The 20590-nt window shown below is 33.1% G+C and overlaps 1 protein-coding gene across 6 annotated transcripts in view; it reads right to left on the bottom strand.

Moving 5' to 3' along the window:
• WASHC4 (WASH complex subunit 4) overlaps positions 1-20590 on the bottom strand; it is a 60215-nt gene that overhangs the window by 13901 nt on the left and 25724 nt on the right. For 5 of the 6 annotated variants that reach the window (XR_002648300.3, XR_002648304.3, XM_022599968.3 and 2 more), the window contains exons 16-29: positions 20119-20226; positions 19458-19604; positions 19254-19333; positions 17805-17910; positions 17131-17247; positions 15803-15971; positions 15347-15501; positions 13646-13720; positions 11842-11946; positions 9164-9298; positions 7156-7264; positions 3319-3385; positions 2725-2811; positions 675-822 (exon numbers count right to left, since the gene is read on the bottom strand). Coding sequence is in view for 4 of the 6 variants with exons in the window: in XM_022599968.3 (XP_022455676.1) it covers positions 675-822; positions 2725-2811; positions 3319-3385; positions 7156-7264; positions 9164-9298; positions 11842-11946; positions 13646-13720; positions 15347-15501; positions 15803-15971; positions 17131-17247; positions 17805-17910; positions 19254-19333; positions 19458-19604; positions 20119-20226 (1608 nt within the window). In the remaining 2 variants the exon portion in view is untranslated. The remainder of the gene's footprint in view (positions 1-674; positions 823-2724; positions 2812-3318; positions 3386-7155; positions 7265-9163; positions 9299-11841; positions 11947-13645; positions 13721-15346; positions 15502-15802; positions 15972-17130; positions 17248-17804; positions 17911-19253; positions 19334-19457; positions 19605-20118; positions 20227-20590) is intronic. The other variant, XM_089921207.1, reaches the window with a different exon arrangement.

Here is a 20590-nt window from a genome sequence, read left to right as displayed (position 1 = left end):
TTTAAGAAAGAGCTTTGTTATAGAAACCTTTATAGAAAAATAACTCTTATTGCTATATATACCTCTCTAACCTCTTAACTCCATTTTCCCCACTGTGACAATTGTTTTTATATTGCGATTTTGGTTAACTTGAGCTATTTTTACGATGCCAACTACAGAATTAGAGCAAAACATACCATATACTACAACAAGAAAGCACTAAAATTTTAGCTTAGATGTTCATATTTACTACCAAAGAGACAGAAGTTGTCCTCAAATAGTATGCTTTTAAGAAATACTTCATATTTTAACAGTCTACACTAATCACTTAAAATGACTATATGGTATAATTCAGCCCAAAGATTATATGTGTATGTGTGTATGTGTATGTGTGTGTGTGTGTGTGTGTGTGTGTGTGTGTGTATAAAATAGTGTATGCTCAAGTAATTTAAATCACACTAGGATTTCTCTGGCTGTTATGAACAAATAAGAATCTATCTGAACTACGAATAAGTCTCATTCTACATAGCTAATAAGTAAAAATTCTAGGCCGCATTCACTGAGACCACATTTAGTTTTATCTACAACCAGAAAGTCAACAATATAGTCTGTTTGCATTTCCTGCTGTAAAAAAAACTGGATCTATTTATTAATACTTTTTCAAAAAATTCATTTTGGGTACTAAAAATACTCACCAGAGGTGGAACAATGATATAGAAATTTCGGAGATGTATATTCTTCGGCCTTCGAAATTCTGGAGCAAAAACATCCACAAGCATTTTGAAATACTCTGTGCCTTCGGCAGAATTTCGTGTGTGATCGCTGAGGACGGAATCCAAATGCCTAAAATGCAAAAAAATTATTTACTTGGTTCCTTTCTCAAAAGATGTGGCTTTTAAAATCCACTTCTCATTAGTTTAGATGAGAGCACTCAAAAATGTGAACTATAAGACACCTCTAAGTAAACTTCCTTGGGGTTCAGAATGAACTCATTTTTTTATGGACAGAGCCTAATCAATATGATTTAATTAACTTAGTCCCTAAAACAGAATATGTAGGGCCTCTTGGAACTTTATAGAATTTTCTATTTCTTCTTCTCACAATGAGCCCTGTAGAATTCCATTTCATTGTGAATAAATTCGTTTTCATCTTAAATCTCTTCACTAACGCTTCTTCTGTACCTCCTTACCTCAACTGAAACCCATCTCCTTTTGAAGAACTTAGCTTCCCACTCAACCTTCAGAAACATTAACTGCTTTTTCTCCTACATCCCTTATGTATAGCTATTACCACTTTCAAATTATTATTCCCCCACCACTAGACGGTCTTAGAAATCTCTCCTTTGAGACTCATGATCCAACTATATCCAACTACCCTCTCCTGAAAGCAGGCATCTATAACAGTTTTAACCACTGCTCTACATGTGTTTATCTTGGACTATGAGACCTACTCCAGTTCTCCTCCATTATTCTGGAAGACTTAATGTCCACTTAGATAATTCATTATCATAACCTCATAACTCTATGACTTCACCTGCCATGAACTTTCCTTCACTTGATGAGTAAACATTTTGGGTGAGAATACAAAATAGGTACTTGCCATTACATCAGGGGGCCCTATAATGTCAGCATGTCCTGTTACTGGTGATGCTAAGTTTGATCACTTGGTTAAGGTGGAATACATCAGTCTCTGCATTGTGAAGATGTTTTTTCCCTTTGTGATTAATAATCAATTGCTGAGATAAGTTTTTCACAGTGAATGAATACTCTGTTCTCCAAAAATGTTTGAGAACCCACTGATGATTTGTCTCATTTCAAGCATTACAGTGATGGTTGCAAAACTGTTTTTTTTCCTAAATTTTCTCATCCCTTCTGTATTTACTAGCTGGCTAGCACTGTAAAAAAGAACTTTCCCTCTGCTTCTCCAACTTTTCTTATTATCACTATACCCACGGTTTCTTTTTTAAATTCAATGTATTATAAGCAATTTCTACCATTATTCTTTTTGATATTCAAATTGTCTCCACTTTGCCCAGGACTCAATAAGTGTTACAATTATTAATACTATAACTTAGTTTTCTAAAGACTTTCTTAACAATTCTGCATGCCTCTCTCAAGTTTTAAATTGTTTTCCAAAATCACCATTTACTCAAGTCTGTAGATCTGCACTGTCCAATAAGATAGTCATTAGCTATTTAAATTTAAATGAAATAAAAATTTTAATTCAGTTCCCTAGTCCCATTAGCCCTCTTTCCAGTATTCAACAGCTACATGTGGTAGTGACTACTGTACTGGACACTGCTGCTATAGATTACATGAAAGGAAGGACTAGTATTCTAGAAATACTAGTTGGCAAATAGAAATATTTAAAAAGAGTAAAAAGAAATAAGTGAAATGAATTTTATTAATGAGATATTTGGCATTCTTTTTTAAACACTAAATCATCAAAACCAGTTATGAACTTTACACTTTAGCACATTTCAATTCGGACTAGCCACATGTCAGGTGTTCAACAGTCACATGTATTAGAAACCCATGGTCTAGAAGATTCCTTTTAGGGAAGTTGGAAAGGCATCAGAATACTGTAGTCTTGAAAAAATTATATTTCATAAACTGAGACCATTACTTGCGTAGTAAAAACACTGACATATAAGTTTATATATTACCCTCTAGTCCTGTCTTTAACATTTAAATGAACATATACTTTTCAAATCTCCAAATTTAAATTATTCCAAAATTAGATTACCTAGCTGCTTTTAATGTTTCTTCTGCAAGACCTTCTTCTTTTACTAGTTCTTCAAAATTTACAATATCTTCAAGATCAGGTACAAATCTACATAAGAATTTGGGAAGGAATTTATTAAGTTAAATATGTGCAACTGACACAGATATGAAAGCAGTACTGTAAGACTCTAAATTTTTCAACTGTATCTTTGGAAAGAATTTTGCATTTCAGTTATATTATTAATATCACCACTTTAGTTCCACAATTGAATTCTAGATATATGAATAATCAAATTATCCTTAAAAATCATGTAATCTATAGAACCATTCACAAACTGTACCAATAAAAGAAATTAACTATAACCTTAAGTTAACTATAAGCTTTATTTATAAGTTATAAGTTAACTAAATAAAGCTTTTCAACGGTCTGCTGTAGTCTTAAAATTTGAGAAAAAATTTAACTAGTACAACTAATGATTTTCTTCCATATTTGATCTCAAAATGTATCAACAAAAAAAGAAAAAAACCCTCTCTACATTATTACTTATAAAAAAGACATATTTAAATGACATTTCTAAATGGCATAAACAAGGCAAAAATATGTTTGCATCCATACCTAATGGCATTGCTGCTACAATGAAGGCCACCAGATCTTATCATCCGTACATAGCCCATAGCATTACCTTAAAAACCACACACACAAAAAATCAGATGTTTATACAAATAACTCTAAGTTCTAATAATCAGGAATACAGTTATTTATAGCAATTACAAGGTTTCCACTCCTAAGTAGCAAGAGATTTTGCTGTATTTTACACTTCAGTTTTTGCTCTATAAAAATAAAACTTACATATTTGTGCACTTAAAATATAAAGGTACATATATACATCTATATTAAATATTTTTAAAATAAATGTAACTTTCACTTGTAGTCATTAAATGCTGACATTTTTAAAAAATCACTTTAATATATTACTATATCAATAATTTCTTCACTCACATTAAGTATGTGTTTGTGTCTCTCTCTCACTCTCATACACACACACAGATGGAAGTGATATTCAGAAATCCTTATTTGATGCCTCCCAAACTAATATCTCCAACCTGGGCTACTCCTCTAGGCTTTTTTATCCAATGCCTACACCTACATGTCTAAAAGAAATTTTAATTTAGTAAGTTCAACTCAAACTCAAGATCTTCACCCCCAATTATATTTTCTACCTTAGAAAATGACAATTCTATCCTTCCAGTAGCTCAGGCCAAATGTGCTGAAGTCATCCCTGACTCCTTCCTTTCTCTCACACTTTATATCTAATCAATGGGCAAATTATGTTGGCTCTACCTTCAAAATGTAGCCAGAATCCAACCAGTTTTCACCAGCTTCACAGCTATCACCCTATTCCAAACCAGCACCATCTCCTGCCTAGAAATGCGCTATGCAATGGCCTCCTGATCTCTCTACTTCCACCTTTAGCGTCCCACCCCTCACAATGTTTCCTTCACATAGCGGCTGGTGGTTCTTTTAAAACTAAGTTGGAGCACTTCATTCCTTTTCTGAAAACTCTACAATAGCTCTCCATCTCAGAATAAAATCCAAATTCCTAACATGGTCATCAGAGCCTTGTATGATCTTGCCCCTTGCTGCTGTTCTGATACCATGCCCTACCATTCAGGTCTTCACTAACTCCATTCCAGCCCCTGACTATTTCCCAAAAGTGCCAAGCAGACTCAGGCATTTTACATTTAGTGTCGCTTCTTTCTGGTATACTCTTTTCCTAGCTATGCATGCACATGGCTTATTCCTTCATGTTATTTAGGTTCCTGCCCATATGTCACCTCCTTAGAGCTTTCCCTGAATATCACTAAATAGCACTGCCCAGCACCACTACATCTGCTTACTCAGCACCTATCATTGATACATTATATATCTCTTTGTGTCTCATCCCACTAGAATGCAAGATCCACGATACAGCTTTTGTTTTCTTCACTGCTCTATCCCTAGAGCCAACATTTCCTACTCAAATGAAATGAAATTACTTGGGAGAAAGAATAGACAAAAAGGTAAGAAGCTGTTAACATTTCACAACCATATATTATAGTAATATGTACTTTACATACATAATCTCATCTGATACCTTTTAAAACCCTCAAGTAGTATTACTGAATCTATTTTAAGGCTTATCTCAATATGAGAGATGATGTTAAAATGTTTCCTTATGCATCTTAGAAACATCAAGTATCTAGTGTGATTGTTTTCCTCCAAATTGTCAAACTGGTATCTGACTGATCAAATGTGCTAGTGAGAAGCAAATAGGGAGTAGCAGTTAAGAGCAAACCTCTGAAGCCAGACTAGTTGGGTTCAAATATGGACTCTGTACTTTACAGCTGTAAAACCTAGGTCAAGTTATAAACTTTGTGTCTTAGTCTCCACATCTGTTAAATTAAGCTCTAAAGGGGCAAAGACTTTGTTTATTGTCATAGGTATCACCAGCACCTAGGAACACTGTGTTGTCCTCAATAAGCCTGTGGAATGAATGAATGGAAATAACATTTACTTCATAACATTGTGAGTTTTACATGCATTAGAACATATAAAGCACTCAGAACAGCCTTGGCACATAGTAAATAAATGCTCAATAAATGTTAATGTGTCAATTATTTCAGCAGGCAAAGAAGGACTTAGACAAAAGGACTTCTCACTTTGCTCCCAGCTCTGAGATTCCTTACTCCTTTTCTCAAGAGAGTGAAGAGACTCAAAAGCACATTACAATTTTTCATAGGCAGAGGTAAAGAATTTATATTTCCTAAGAAGAGAATAAAGAATAAAATGCTGGAACAAAGTAAAAAGGATAATATGCGCCAACTGCGGAATACATGCTAGTGGCAACAGAGGTGTCGTTATTTTTTGTGTATTGGGGGAAAATGTGTATTTTGATGTGTATTGGGGAAAAATGACTAGCATATTAAGCTCATGATTTAATGATAATTTCATAGTACAAAATTATACTTTTAAAAAATATAAAAACATGAAATAAATACTACTACAGGCAGTATTCACATGGGGGAAAAAACTCATACTGGTGTATGAATTAAGTGAAGTTTTAAGCAACACTGCTCCAGAAAAACAGCTCTTAATTTGAGGCCCATGGACTCTGACTTTGAGCATCTGAACTCCAGTATACTATATGCAAAAATGTACGTGAACATGCATATGGGCACTGTTCTGGGAAAAACAAAAATCAATCCAGAGTTTTCATCAGATTCTCAGAAAGGGTTAAAAACTATTGCTCCAAGCGTTTACAATCTAATATGTCATCAAATATCACTATGAATAAAAAAGTACTTATTTGAAAATACTTCATTATTAAATTGTTTAAAATTAAAAATTTACTAAGGTAAAATTCTCTAAGTTCTTGTACTAATACAAAATAGAAAGGCCTAATATGTAAACCAATTAATTTATAAAACTTAAGCTAGTGCTCACCGACTTTACTACCTAACTAAATGCTTATAACACCCTTCCCACTAGTAAACTTAAAGCCCCTTAGAACAAAGGCTATTTGTATTCTCAGCATCTAGAAAAATATCTGGTATAACAGAGCCTTTATAAATGTTTGATAAATGAATGAATGAATCTCAGGAGGCACAATTTTACCAAATTATAGTCAATAAGAATTTACTAACTGCTTGGCGTCTGCAACTGTGAAGAATACAAAACACCTTTGGACTTGGAGCCAAAAAAGTCCCAGCAACGCCACTTATCTCTCTTGTGTTTCTCTTTTTTCATCTTTAAAAACATGACTATGTGCCTATCTCAAGGGTTACTGTGCGGATATTAATAGAGATAATATATGTGAAAAGCTCTAGTAAGCATAAAGTTTTTTTAATCTAGGATTATTTTAAAATGCAGTTCTTGTTTTTAAATACAGTATTACACATTTCAGAAGACAAGTTCTACTTGTAAGCAGAAGGACAACTCAAGAAATTATATATAAATATGAAATGATGTAGCATAGAAAAATTATTAGTTAACTTTTCACATAAACATTTTACACCTTTGCATTTAGGCGTAACTTTTAAAAGTCTAAAACAGTGCCTTGAACACAGTAGGTACCCAATAAATAGTTACCAGTTGACTATTTACCATGAGTATGGCCTTTGAGATGAGTTAGTTATTATATTTTTAATTTAACTGAAGAGCTTATCCACAAAAATATTTATATTATATTTATAAATATTTCATTTATTTAAATTAATCCACAATCTCTCAATTATTATGCACCAACAGTCTAATCATACTTGAAAAACTTCTGGTAAGAAAAGGAAATTATTAGTGGAATAAAGCTGAACTCAGGCACTCACATATTGAAGTTTATTCGTATGAGATACTTAATATATGAGATAGATTCTTGGGATTTGTACTTTATTTCCCAACACTTTTACAGTAACTTACCAATTTGGCTGATGAGTTGCCTGAACTGATCAAGGTAGCTTTGTCCCTCTGGGGTTATTCCAAGTTTTCTGATGCCTCGATTGAATTTTTCTGCTCTTTCAAAAGGATACTAGAGAGATAATTTGAAGACTACCATTATTAACAAAGACCCCTAAAGCATAAAATGCCTACCATGACAATACCACTGTCCTTTCTAATTTTGTATTTACATTGTGCTTAAAAAAAGTCACTGAAGTCTGATGACAAAAAATTTATAGCACAAAAACTACCAATATTCAAGGTCAATACAAATTAAATAAGGAGAATAATTATTAATGCCACCAACTTTAGGTTTTCCACCAATATTATTTGTCTCCCTAGACCCAACAACTCTGTCAGATAGATAAAAGAAATCAATTCCTCCTAGAAACATTTGTTCAGAAATGTGTGACCAAGTTTCCATGGCCTGAGAAGTATCAGGGATTTATAATTTTTCAAGTCTTAGCCCATTAAAAGATTTAGAAAATTACTCATTTTATATTAATAAAAAGTGGAAATACTTATCCAACAACAGTATTATTATTTATTTCTCTAAACACTAGTAACTTCTGTTCCAATAAAGATGAGAGTGAATATAATTTTGTACTGATAACTGTAATCTGTAATTTTAATAATTATTTCACCAGAAAGTAATATTTTGCCGCTCTGACACTGAAAAGAACTAAACTAGTGTATAAAAGGGCTGGAACTAGGTGATGCTTAAGACAGTTCTGGATGCAGCACATCAAACGTTAAGATCCATCTAAGCCTGTTGGTTCTCCATCCACGTGGCTATATGCCTCTGTACTGTTACCACTTGCAATTCTTCATTTCACTATGGGAAAACTTAGCCCTGAGGGTGAAGGGAAAATGACATTCTTATAAATTATAGGTGGGACTGTCAGTTGGTACAGTATTTTTAGAGTACTTGGCAATATGTATCAGAATTTTAAATATTCTTTGCCCTTTTCCTCTTCAAGGAATCTTTCAAAAATATTTGAACACACAGATAAATGTTCAAAGATGTTATGTGTAGCACCATTTGTAACACAGAAAAATCAGAAAAAACTAAATATCCACTCAGTAGGAGAAGGTTAAAGGAGTTACAGTATACATCTTTACTATTAACTCTTCAAAAACATGAGGTAGACCTATAAGTACTGACATGTGATAAGCACACTGCAAAACAGTATGTTTAGTTTTAGTCCATTTTTGTTAAGACAAACAGTATTTGTAATGCACAAATACATGTTTATCACAGACATCTGGAGGGCATCACATGACACTGTTAATAGCAACTGCCTCCAGAAAATAAAACTGGAAGGAAAGAGAAATGAAGGAGGATATTTAGTTTATGCACTCTATATCGCCTAAATGTTTCAAAATGAGTATGTTCTGCTTGTGTATTATTTTAAAAGAAAGAAAGGTAACACCTGACTTACAATGATCATTTAATTTTTCCTTACACTTTTGTTTACAGTGAATGCAAAGAGTAAGAAATTGCAAGGGAAAATATAGAAAATAGGAAGCCAAATCGAGGAAACATTATGTGAAAAATAATAAAGAAAAAAAACCCCAAGAGAAAAAAAAACCCATAATGAATTTTAGCATAAACATTTGCCATACAGGCAAACCTTGGAGATACTGCAGGTTTGGTTCAAGACCACCACAATGAAGCAAATATCGCAATAAAGTAACATGAATTTTTTGGTTTCCCAGTGCATATAAAAGTTATGTTTACATTGCACTGCAGTCTATTAAGTGTGCAATACCATTATGTGTAAAAAAAAATGTACATGCCTTAATTTAAAAATACTTTATTACTAAAAAATGCTAACCATCATCTGAAAACACAGGTTTGCCACAAACCAATTTGTAAGAAAGGCAGTATCTGAGAAGCACAATAAAGCAGAGCACAGTAATATAAGGTATGCTTATATAATACTCAGCAGTTGAATCAAACTACCTTAAAAAGAAGATGTAAAAATACCTTATGATCATTTTGGTCCTTGATTTCCCTGAAAAACCGAATATCTTTAATCAATCTGGATTTGATATGTTCATCATACATAAATTGGCTAAATATATAGAACTTCTTTTTCAAAAACTGGTAGGTGAAATTAACCTATAAAATTAAAATTTCAAAAATTGGAGAACGTTATGAAAATTAATTTCAAATCAATATTACTGAATAAAATAATATGTTGGACCTGAATTATTTAAATAAAGTTTTTTTTGCCCAAGTTTACAGAGCTTTCTAAAAGCTCCCCTTAAATATTTTTATGACACAAAAGGAAAAAAGAAATTTAAAAAATGGAAAATACTTTCATAATAAGACTAAGAGCTATAGTGAGAATCATAAACCAGATTTGACGCTCTAGTTTTCAAGTCATAAACCACACTCAGAAGCTTCTATGTTCCACCATTCATAAGATTACTTATTACTAATCTACATGTCTAAAACGATACTAAAGTAAGAAACATGGTGCAAGAGACCTTTCCTGAAGGAAGAGAGTAAACATTCAATTATTTATCCATAAATATTTTGAGCACCTCTTATGTACAAGGCAATGTACCTGCTCTCATGCTAGACATGGTCATCATCATGAAGTGTATATTCTAGCAGGACAGGCATTTTAAGACAAGTATATGTTAAATAAACTATTATATCTCAACTGCAATAATTTCTAAAATGAGAAATATAGGTGTTCTGAGAATGGGTTAAAAGGTCCTGACCTAGACTCAGAAAACACTGAAAAAGTAGGATTGGAGCTGAGATTAAAGTCAAAATAACAAGATTAATTCTGACCGACAGATGAAAGCCTTGTACTAATTTCCATCCCCACCACCCTCAAATATTACTAATTATTTTTGCACATGTATGCCCTTTTTAACAGTCTTCATCACCCAGTTATATAAATGCGTGCTTTCTCAGAACTTTTCTTGTGGTTTAAACATTGCTTTTTCTTGATCTCCTCAGCAGTAGTAGTCTTAGAAGTAGTCTCTTCTTTACCCTTTCCATTCCTTTTTTTCCATACACTTATTTATTTATTCATTCATGGCTGCGTTAGGTCTTTGTTGCTGCACGGGCTCTCTCTAGTTGCGGCGAACAGGGGCTACACTTCTTTGTGGTGCGCAGGCTTCTCATTGTGGTGGCTTCTCTTGTTGCAGAGCACGGGCTCTATGGCGCGTGGGCTTCACTAGTTGTGGTGCACGGGCTTAGTTGCTCCGCGGCATGTGGGATCTTCCCAGACCAGGGCTCGAACCCGTGTCTCCTGCACTGGCAGGCAGATTCTTAAGCACTGCGCCACCACGGAAGCCCATATCCTTTCCATTCTTAAGAGTGGGTAACTCTGCCAGCCTCTGATCTTATTTCTTCTATGCTCACCTCATCATCACCAGACATCAGGAATTTACATTCATTAGTGTGGTTAACTGATTAACAACTGTTTTTCCTGCTAGAGTACAATTACTGTGACAGCAGGAAATGTCTGTTTTTCTTATCCCAGTGCCCAGCACAGTGCCTGAGACACATAAAATATGAGCATAATTGTATCTGTTACATGAATGAGTGTTTGACAGATGAGGTCAAAGAAGAGTTTGATCCTTAAAGGTTCAGAGTTTATTCATCCTGAAAGGCTCAGACATCTCTACATGGATAACTCCTTGTTTTAAATTTGAAACTCTGACTACCTATGGCCCCTTCCTCTATTGATAACCACTAACAGAGCTCCAATCACATTACTTATCAGCTCAAAGACTTCAATGGCTTCCCCACTACACTAAAATGGTCCCTATGTAACTTTCCAGTCATGTAACTTCTCCCTATTCCCTTACTCCCAAATACGCTTAAGAACACTTTACTATTTAAACATTTGCATTCTTCTTTCCTCAAGGAGAAACTGTGGCCTGAAAACCAGGTAAATTTAAAGACTTCTCTTTTTCCATTGAAGGAAACATAGCATATAAGCTCAAATGATTCTTGCAAGTGACTGAATGCCCATTTCTAAGAAGATTCAAGATATTTTTTCAGCAAATTGCTATTTTTATAGATATCAAATAACTAGTAAACGCCCTCCCAAAAAAAGAGCATGACTGATGTTAAATAAACTATCAATGATTTGCTTTCAGAAGCAACTTACAGAAAATATCAAACAATCCACCCAGATATATACTTATGCTGATGTCCTCAAATCTCCAATGTTATTTATAATGATGATCTTAAGATGGTAAAACATTCTAAAGTGCCTTTTTTTGTTTTTAAGATTTTTCTTGATGTGGACCATTTTTAAAGTCTTTATTGAATTTGTTACAATACTGCTTCTGTTTTATGTTTTGGATTTTTTGGCTGCGAGGCATGTGGCATCTTAGCTCCCCGACCAGGGATCAAACTGACACCGCCTGCATTGGAAGAAGAAGTCTTAGCCACTGGCCCGCCAGGGAAGTCCCTAAGGTGCCTTTTGAATTACAAAGCTTCCATGACATCTAATACAATTTCAGTGACAGACATTTTAATTATACCAAACAGAAAAATGGACATTAAGGTATAATATAAACAAGCAATAATGTATATTTACCAGAATATTTGATGAAAAAAACTACTTTTCAAACTACCAAATTCAACAGGGGTCTATTACCCACACAACCTCCCTCCCAGAAGGTTCTTACTGTTGTATTCATGATTCCTGTGCCATGTGTTCGAATTGAATTAGCAATATGCCGAATGTTAATAGTGTTCAAATGTTTGTTATTGCTTGTTCGTTCAATAAAAATCTGTAATGAAACAAACACAATCAGTAGCAAACACTGGCCAGTTAACCCAAGAATTTTACAATTTTATTTTATTAAAGATAATTGAAAAGTCATTCAAAATGATAATACAGTCAAAGCAAAGGAATAAACAAGATGATCTCTAAACGATTATTTTTTGTCTTCTTTATTTTACTAACTTGCACTATTGAGAATCAATTCTTTGCCCCTCAGCCTTTCTACATTAAAAAAATTTTTCTTGCATGCACATTATGGTCACCTTATCCTTGACAAAGGAGGCAAGAATACACAATGGAGAAAAGACAGCCTCTTCAATAAGTGGTGCAGCTAGATGTAGAAGAATGAAATTAGAACACTTCCTAACACCATACACAAAAATAAACTTAAAATGGATTAAAGACCTAAATGTAAGGCCAGACACTATAAAACTCGTAGAGGAAAACACTCTATGACATAAATCACAGCAAGATCCTTTTTGACCCACCTCCTAGAGTAATGGAAACAAAACCAAAAATAAACAAATGGGACCTAATGAAACTTAAAAGCTTTTGCACCGCAAACAAAACCATAAACAAGACAAAAAGACAACCCGCAGAATGGGAGAAAATATTTGCAAACAAAGCAACTGACAAAGGATTAATCTCCAAAATATACAAGCAGCTCATGCAGCTCAATATCAAAAAAACACACAACCCAATCCAAAAATGGGTGGAAGACCTAAATAGACATTTCTCTAAAGAAGACATACAGATCGCCAACACACACATGAAAGAATGCTCAACATCACTAATCATTAGAGAAATGCTAATCAAAACCACAGTGAGGTATCACCTCACACCGGTCAGAATGGCCATCATCAAAAAATCTACAAACAAAAAATGCTGGAGAAGGTGTGGAGAAAAAGGAGGGAACTCTCCTGCACTGTTGGTGGGAATGTAAATTGATAGAGCCACTATGGAGAACAGTATGGAGGTTCCTTTAAAAATTAAAAATAGAACTACCATATGACCCAGCAATCCCAGTACTGGGCATATACCCTGAGAAAACCATAATTCAAAAAGAGTCATGTACCACAATGCTCACTGCAGCACTATTTACAATAGCCAGGACATGGAAGCAACTTAAATCTCCATCGACAGATGAATAGATAAAGAAGATGTGGCACATTTAAACAATGGACTATTATTCAGTCGTAAAACAGAACAAAACTGGGTTATTTGTAATGAGGTGGATGGACCTAGAGTCTGTCATACAGAGTGAAGTAAGTCAGAAAGAGAAAGACAAATACCATATGCCAACGCACATATATGGAATCTAAAAAAAATGGTACTGATGAACCTAGTGGCAGGGCAGGAATAACGACACAGACGTAGAGAATGGACTTGAGGACATGGGGGTGGGGGGAAGGGGAAGCTGGGACAAAGTGAGAGAGTAGCACTGACATATATACACTACCAAATGTAAAATGGATGGCTAGTGGGAAGCTGGTGCATAGCACAGGGATATCACCTCAATGCTTTGTGACAACCTAGAGGGGTGGGATAGGGAGGGTGGGAGGGAGGCTAAAGAGGGAAGGGATATGGGGATATATGTATACATATAGCTGGTTGACTTTGCTATATAGCAGAAACTAACACAACATTGTAAAGCAATTATATTCCAATAAAGATATTAAAAAAATTTTTTTCTGAAACTCACTCACTTGATTGTTGAGATTATAGAGGTATCGAGACACAAATATATGAATGTTTCTCATAATTTCCAAGACATCCAGGCCCTACAAAACAATCCACAAAGAAGTTCTATTATTATTAGTTTAAAGTAATCAGACATATCAACATAGTGACTTACTGCTTATACAAAGTCTCCCAATATTTTAAAATTATTTTAAAGAACAACTATACAAAAAGTACAACCAAAGGTTAAAAAGAGCCTTCAGACATGTACAGTTAGGACTATCTGCTTGGGGAAATCTGACTGCTTGTTATCTTATTCCTTTTGTGTAGACAGGAACGGTTAAATTTAAAATTTCAAAGATCCATGACTCACAATCATTTTGCCACCACTCTTGAGAATATTTGTCTTCCCAAGGATCTTTTCTATATTTTTTGCAAAGTAAACTAATGGCCAGATTATAAAAATAGATTTTAGAATCTATTTTAGATTTTAGAATTCTAGAATTCTATTTTAGATTCTAAAAGATTCTAAAATAACAGCCAGATTCTGGCTATTATTCTATATATAATAGCCAGAATATGTGTATTATATATAAACAGTATACATTTATAAAATATATACTATTTTTCAGGCATTGTGCAAGGTTCTTTATATGGAATTCGCCAAAATGAGGTATTATTCTTCTTAATTCCACAGCTGAAGAAAATGAAGCTAAGGGAGTTCCGCAAGGAAACTAGGAAAAGGCAGATTTTAAAAAATCTAATTCCAAATCCTTATGCTTCTTTTAATCATACTAGACCACAAGTTACCTAACAAGAATCCCTCTTTCTTCAGTTATTACTCTAATACCTAATGGTATCACACAAACTGTTCCATAGCTTTTCTAATTGGGGCTCAAAGTAATATCACAATACCCCTTTGATTAAGCTTTTATTATAAATTTTCTCATGTTTTAATCTAAAAATTTATTTACTCATTTTTTTTCTCCCACATGAGCTGAGACTGTTTTTATTTATTTTTGTATCCCTAAATGTAGTTCAGCGTCTAGCATGTTTTCAGTAAATATTAAATTTATAAATAAATGAATGAAAGGATATACAAACTGATCCTGCAATTGGTCCCTATATATGCAGTAAGATGAATGAAAAATTATGATCTTCAACTTTTGGAACTGAATTAAGATTTTTTGGTAAACATTATCTGGATTATCTTAGAAAGAATTACATGCACATTAACTGAAAACAAACCTTTGCACTCATGAGATACTGCCATACTGTAAATCAGCTTATTGAATTAGTAAACCTAAATACTTGTTTGCACTCCTCATTTTAAGACAAATACAATTACATAAATTTAACCAATTTTCTAAGATATTAAAGCTTATATACTGTATTTAGGTTTAAAATCCTTAACTGTCACCTTGATTAAACTTTTTAAAATTCGGCAGAAGTCACCTCACTATCCCGACACGTTTCTGAAAAGCTGTATATAAATATATGTATATTTCAAATTTTCAACAAAAGGAAAAGTATAAACATTTGGAAGGCTGTGGTAAATTCTTTCATAAAGCAATTTAGCACCATCTAATTTTTTATTCTTCTCAAGTATGAGGTTTTTTCTTGGAATATAAACATGTACTATATAAAATAAAAAGAAAGAATTTTTCTTAGAGAAATACTGTTATCATGCTACAATCAGACTATACCAAGAACAGTTTATACTATACCTGTTCCAAAGTCTGACTAGGAAGATGTGCCTCAGTCATAACCAATCCATAACGCTGAGTAGCTAAATTTCTCATTTCACTGTAAGTGGCCCAGTCGTGAAGAGCTACTGTCGTTAGATTGTAGAAAGTCTTGTCTAGGTAGTGAGTTACATAAGCTTAAAAAAAAAAAACCAATCAAAACTTTTCTGATTCATGAACAGCAGGAAAGGAAGAGAAATGAAACTAAAAAGGAAACAACCTGTCTTTGAACATTAAATTTCTTCCTTTAAAATAAGGTGCTAGGAAAATAAAAATGAAGAAACAAAAAGGAATTCAAGAAAAAAAAAAAAAAGGAATTCAAGAATAAATGCACTAATACAAAGAAAGATTTTCTTAAGGTTTCGTTTTTGTTATTTGCTCTTTAACAGGGCAAACAGATATAGAATATGACCCTAAGAAGGAAACCAGAACACTCACCTCGAATGTCAATGAAACGATTGAAAAACCGAATTGGATTCAGAGAGAAAAAAAGGGCCAGGTCTTTCATGCCAACTTTGAAAGGGTTTCTGTCATCCAGCTTTAAATGAGTATGCACAGAAAGTCGCAGGTCCTTCTCTATTTCTTTGCACAACTTGTCCAGCAAATGCTATTCACAAAAGAATTGCTATCTTAATTTTTCAAAATAATATTCTAATTGTATTATTCTTCTAGGTGTCTATGTTCTCACTGTTAGAGCTTTAATATCTGTGCAATGATGAAAAAATGTGTCAAACTGGTTTAAGAGTCTAAATACTCTATGGTAAAATATTATTTTATTGGGAGAGTGAAATTATTTTGCTATCTATTGAAATCAATGATTATTTTTGACCAGGGAGCAGTTAGATGAGTTCTAATGAATTCATTAGTATTTTAAGTATAACACCCTTGAAAAAGAAATCAAAAGCTAACGTCGGATGGCTTCATTACAAGGAACATGAATATATAATATAAAGCAAAAAATTTATAGAAACTGGCAACAAAGGAGGAAAGGTCCTGAGAATATGCAAGAGAGAAAAATTTTTTAAAGCTTCCTTGTAATAATCATTAAAAAAAAAAAATCACAAAACTCATTGAGCTAAAGGCAATGAAATTAATCATTTTTTCTGGTGTACCATGGGGTTCTAAGTACTGGCCAGACATGTATCTTATTTTCTAAATACAAGTATTTAATATGAGAAATTATATTTAAAAATTTCACAATTTTATCAAACCTATATAAGGTTTATATTGTGAAGTTTACGCATTTTTAATTCCTCCCTCCATACAAAAATACTGCTAGTTGGAAATTTAATTTTAAAGCTATCAGTGTTTATAATACACACTTCATTAAAACAGGGACGGATGTACTATATTGCACTCAAATTATCTGTTACACAAGTAATAGGCTTTATACTTTTAAATATAAAATATTTCAGTCATTAGCTTTCCAAATGAAATTCAATAAAACATTAATAGTTAAGTTACCTTAACTATATGACCATTAGCTGCAGACAATAGTCAAACCAACTTTTCCATTTGTATTCTTCTAACAAACAGAACTTTAAATTCAAATATACTACTTACTAAAGTAAAAAAAAGTTTTCCAAATTCCTGGATTTCTATATTAAAAATTAGGAATTAAAGACCAATTTAGGACAATAGTGATAGTTCCTTTGTGATTTACAATAATAATCTTAAATTTGTGAAAACTTGCTTCAATCCAAAAAGTTTTTCTAAACATTGCATTCTAGACATGTTTTAAGCTTTTCAATCTCAAAATATGTTACCTCATTTAAAATTTCCATGATTTCCTTGTCATAGCAATCCAGAAGTACTTCATAGGACTCTAAATGCCTTGCATGCATCATAGCAGGTACACAGTCACGTAAAGCACTGAACATGTACTAAGACGAAAAGTAGAATGTACATGAATTTAGAAAAATTACATTTCTAAATTATATTACAAAAGTTAATCACCTACCTTAAAAGACAAAACCTCAATCTGAAGGCTTTTTTACACATGACTATCTTACTTTCCTAAGTAAGAGTTGAATTTTATTCTCAGAAGCATATACTTTAAGTATACAAAAAATGCACATTAACTTATCCTTTTCCTACCTTGATCATTCAAATACACTCATTTCCATAAAGAAATGGAAAGATCTGAACAACATATAACTTACTGACAAATAAGTCATATTATTTTGACACAAACTAAAACCCAGTGCAATGAGAATGATTAGGAATATGAGAAGAGTGAAATATATATTAATTCATTAGTAGTAATATAAAATTTATCTAAGACTATATAAATTTTATTAAATATGCTTAGCACTGTTAAAAAACAGCATCAGCAGTTTTAAAACAGTTTATTAAATGATCTATTTTTAAATTAATTAAAGTGGTTTACACAGTGACTAAAAAAATGATGGGTTTATTCTTTACATTATTCTTTACTTACATGTAATCTGGCTGCATCAACAGCATTTTCATATACATCATCTAAATAAATTGGGAAGACAGCTCGATGCCAGTATAAAAAACAACAGTCACATTGTGTTTGGACTCTACAATGTAAAGTAATAATTAGTGGTACCAAAATTGAAGTAACCCAAAAAAATAATAAAAGGAATGATATTATGTATCATAAGGGTAAAAGCTCTGTCTTACTCTTTTGTATTCCTTACATCATTTAACCCAAAATTAGTATAGAAAAGCCACAAAATAAATATTTTTCAAATTGAACAACAGTAACAAAACACTCCAATACCTGACACTGTCAAAATTCTGCAAATACACTTCAGTTTTAAAGCATACTTAAGAAACAATATAGGGTGGGATAGGGAGAGTGGGAGGGAGGCTAAAGAGGGAGGGGATATGGGGATATATGTGTACTTACAGCTCTTTCACTTTGTTGTGCAGCAGAAACTAACACAACATTGTAAAGCAATTATACTCCAATAAAGGTATTAAAAAATATATACAGATAACTTTGAGTTTAAAATAAATTTATTTTCAATATTATTTGATATGACTAGACTTACAAGACCTGCATCACATGCACCTGTCTCAAAGCTGAAACGGAGACTTTTCAAAAAACTGTGACCAAAACAATGACAACAACAACAAAAACCAGTCGCACTCAACCTGTCTATAATCTGTGCTAAGTGACTATCTCACACATTATCAGGCAACAAAATGATCATTAAGTATCTTAGAGTAAAGAAGCCTCAGTATTTCTACCAAGGGTGGAAAGTTAAATGCCACTAACTACAAAAATCTGAGCTTCTCAGAACAACAAAAACATCATGTTACAAATATGAGCATTAAATACAAATTGTGCTGAAACCTTAATTTGGCTGGGAATCAAAATTCAGAACACCCACTTTCCCATTAAGAAACTTACTGCTTGCTTAATAAAAAGAAAACAATAAAGCCACAGGAGCTATATAAATAAGCCTTCCAAAACCTAATTCATACTAGTGATTGGCTACCCAACAATGTAATTCAAATTCATGCCCCAAATAAAATTACAGAAGACTATGTGAGATGGCTCTAAGTCTCTCACAAATAGATGAAGTCTTGTTATAAAGCAGCAATTTTAAGTCCATCACAGATACACATCACAACAATCACAATAATGTTCCAGGGTCTGCCAGATGCTCTAAGGGCTATATCATATTTTCTCATGTGAGTTCTCCCAAAAGCTACATCCTTACTGTAGAAGCAAAGTTAAAGAAATATGATCGCTTGTCACAGTCTACTTTTAGTCACGCTAAAGAAGTTATGAACAGGAACTAATGGTCTACCTAAGTTATATTCCTTGTCTTGCTATCCTTAAAAAAAAAAAAAAAGCCCTGATGTTTCCATTACCCCTATCTTTTGAGTATCATTACATATACCTACTTACCTTTCTCTAAGTTCACTGATAAGATCCAGCTTTTTCATGACTACTTGAAGTGGAAAGAGTTCTTCATCTTTAAATGTTTTCTATCAGGGAGGGGAAAAAGGCAGAGAAATTGCACTTGTAAGACAGGTTTCTTAGGTCAGTAATAAGGGAAGTGTGAAACCTCAGATCTCACTTTTATTCCATAAATAACAGCAATACACTTACCATTTGTGTGCCAACACTTAGTGCCAAAGAAACAATAAGTCGTCGTTGCTTTGTGCTTGGTCCATTTAGAGTGTTTTCAGCCAAAACTAGAGCAGAGAGCACATCAAGACGCTGTTCACTATATTTTTTGTCAGAAATTACTCTTTTCTTAAAGATAAAAGAAAACAGGAAATATCAGCTTTAAATCTGAGGCAATAACAAAAGATGCAGAAGAAAAATTTCTCAGTTATCTTTTCCATGATTCAATTTAAGAGCACTTAGACAAATACTTTCCCCGTTCAGCTTCTTGTGATAATGTTAGATGCTTTACTGCCATAACATTATCGCTGAGCACTGTCAGGGACAGCAAATTACTAGGCATGCTTCAAAATTACCGTATTGATGTAATAAGAAAATCATTTCTTAAAAGAAGATGCATCATATTTTTAAAATGCATAATATGTCATTTTTTAATAGAACTGTGTTAATGCTACAAGTTCAGAGTAAAGATAACCCTGATCACTCTAAGTAAAATCATAAAATACCACGGAGATTATAACCAAGAATATTGTGTTTGAAGAAATGGAGTACACAGGTTTAACTAGAAAACACAAATAAAACAACAGGAAGGGCAAAATAGAAAGATGATATAATTATGCTGAATACATACGAACTTTCATACCTTGGCCACGGAAATAGAATTAAGAGCCTGATGCTGAAGGTGCTGTGTTATATGTGAGACTGAATCAGCCACAACCAGGCTTCTCCTGTAGAACATATGTTCTATTGCCTAAAAAGAATCACAAGTGATTTTATGAAAATCAACTCAAAACGTTTAGGTAAAATTATAGCATATCTTTATGACCTTGAGCTAGGTAAGACATTTGTAAATGAGATGCAAAAAGCACTACCATAAAGGATAAGACTGGTAAATTCAACTATATTAAATTAATGATTTCTATTTATCAAAAGTCACTATAAAGAAAATTAAAAGACAAGCCAACGTATGAGGAAATATCTGCCACACACAAGGGATTAGTACACAGAATATGTAAAGACACCAAACAAATTAAACACTCTTTTTTAAAAAAGGCAAAAATTTCAATAGATAACTGAACAAAAGACATGAATATATTCCTCACAAAAGAAACACA

This window comes from Delphinapterus leucas, chromosome 11 (genome assembly GCF_059928025.1).
Source record: "Delphinapterus leucas isolate spDelLeu-1000000601 "Yukka" chromosome 11, BTC_Dleu_Yukka2, whole genome shotgun sequence".
NCBI classification, from domain to species: domain Eukaryota; kingdom Metazoa; phylum Chordata; class Mammalia; order Artiodactyla; family Monodontidae; genus Delphinapterus; species Delphinapterus leucas.
The sequence above is the reverse complement of the archived record's forward strand: the minus strand, read 5'-3'. Positions and strand labels throughout refer to the sequence as shown.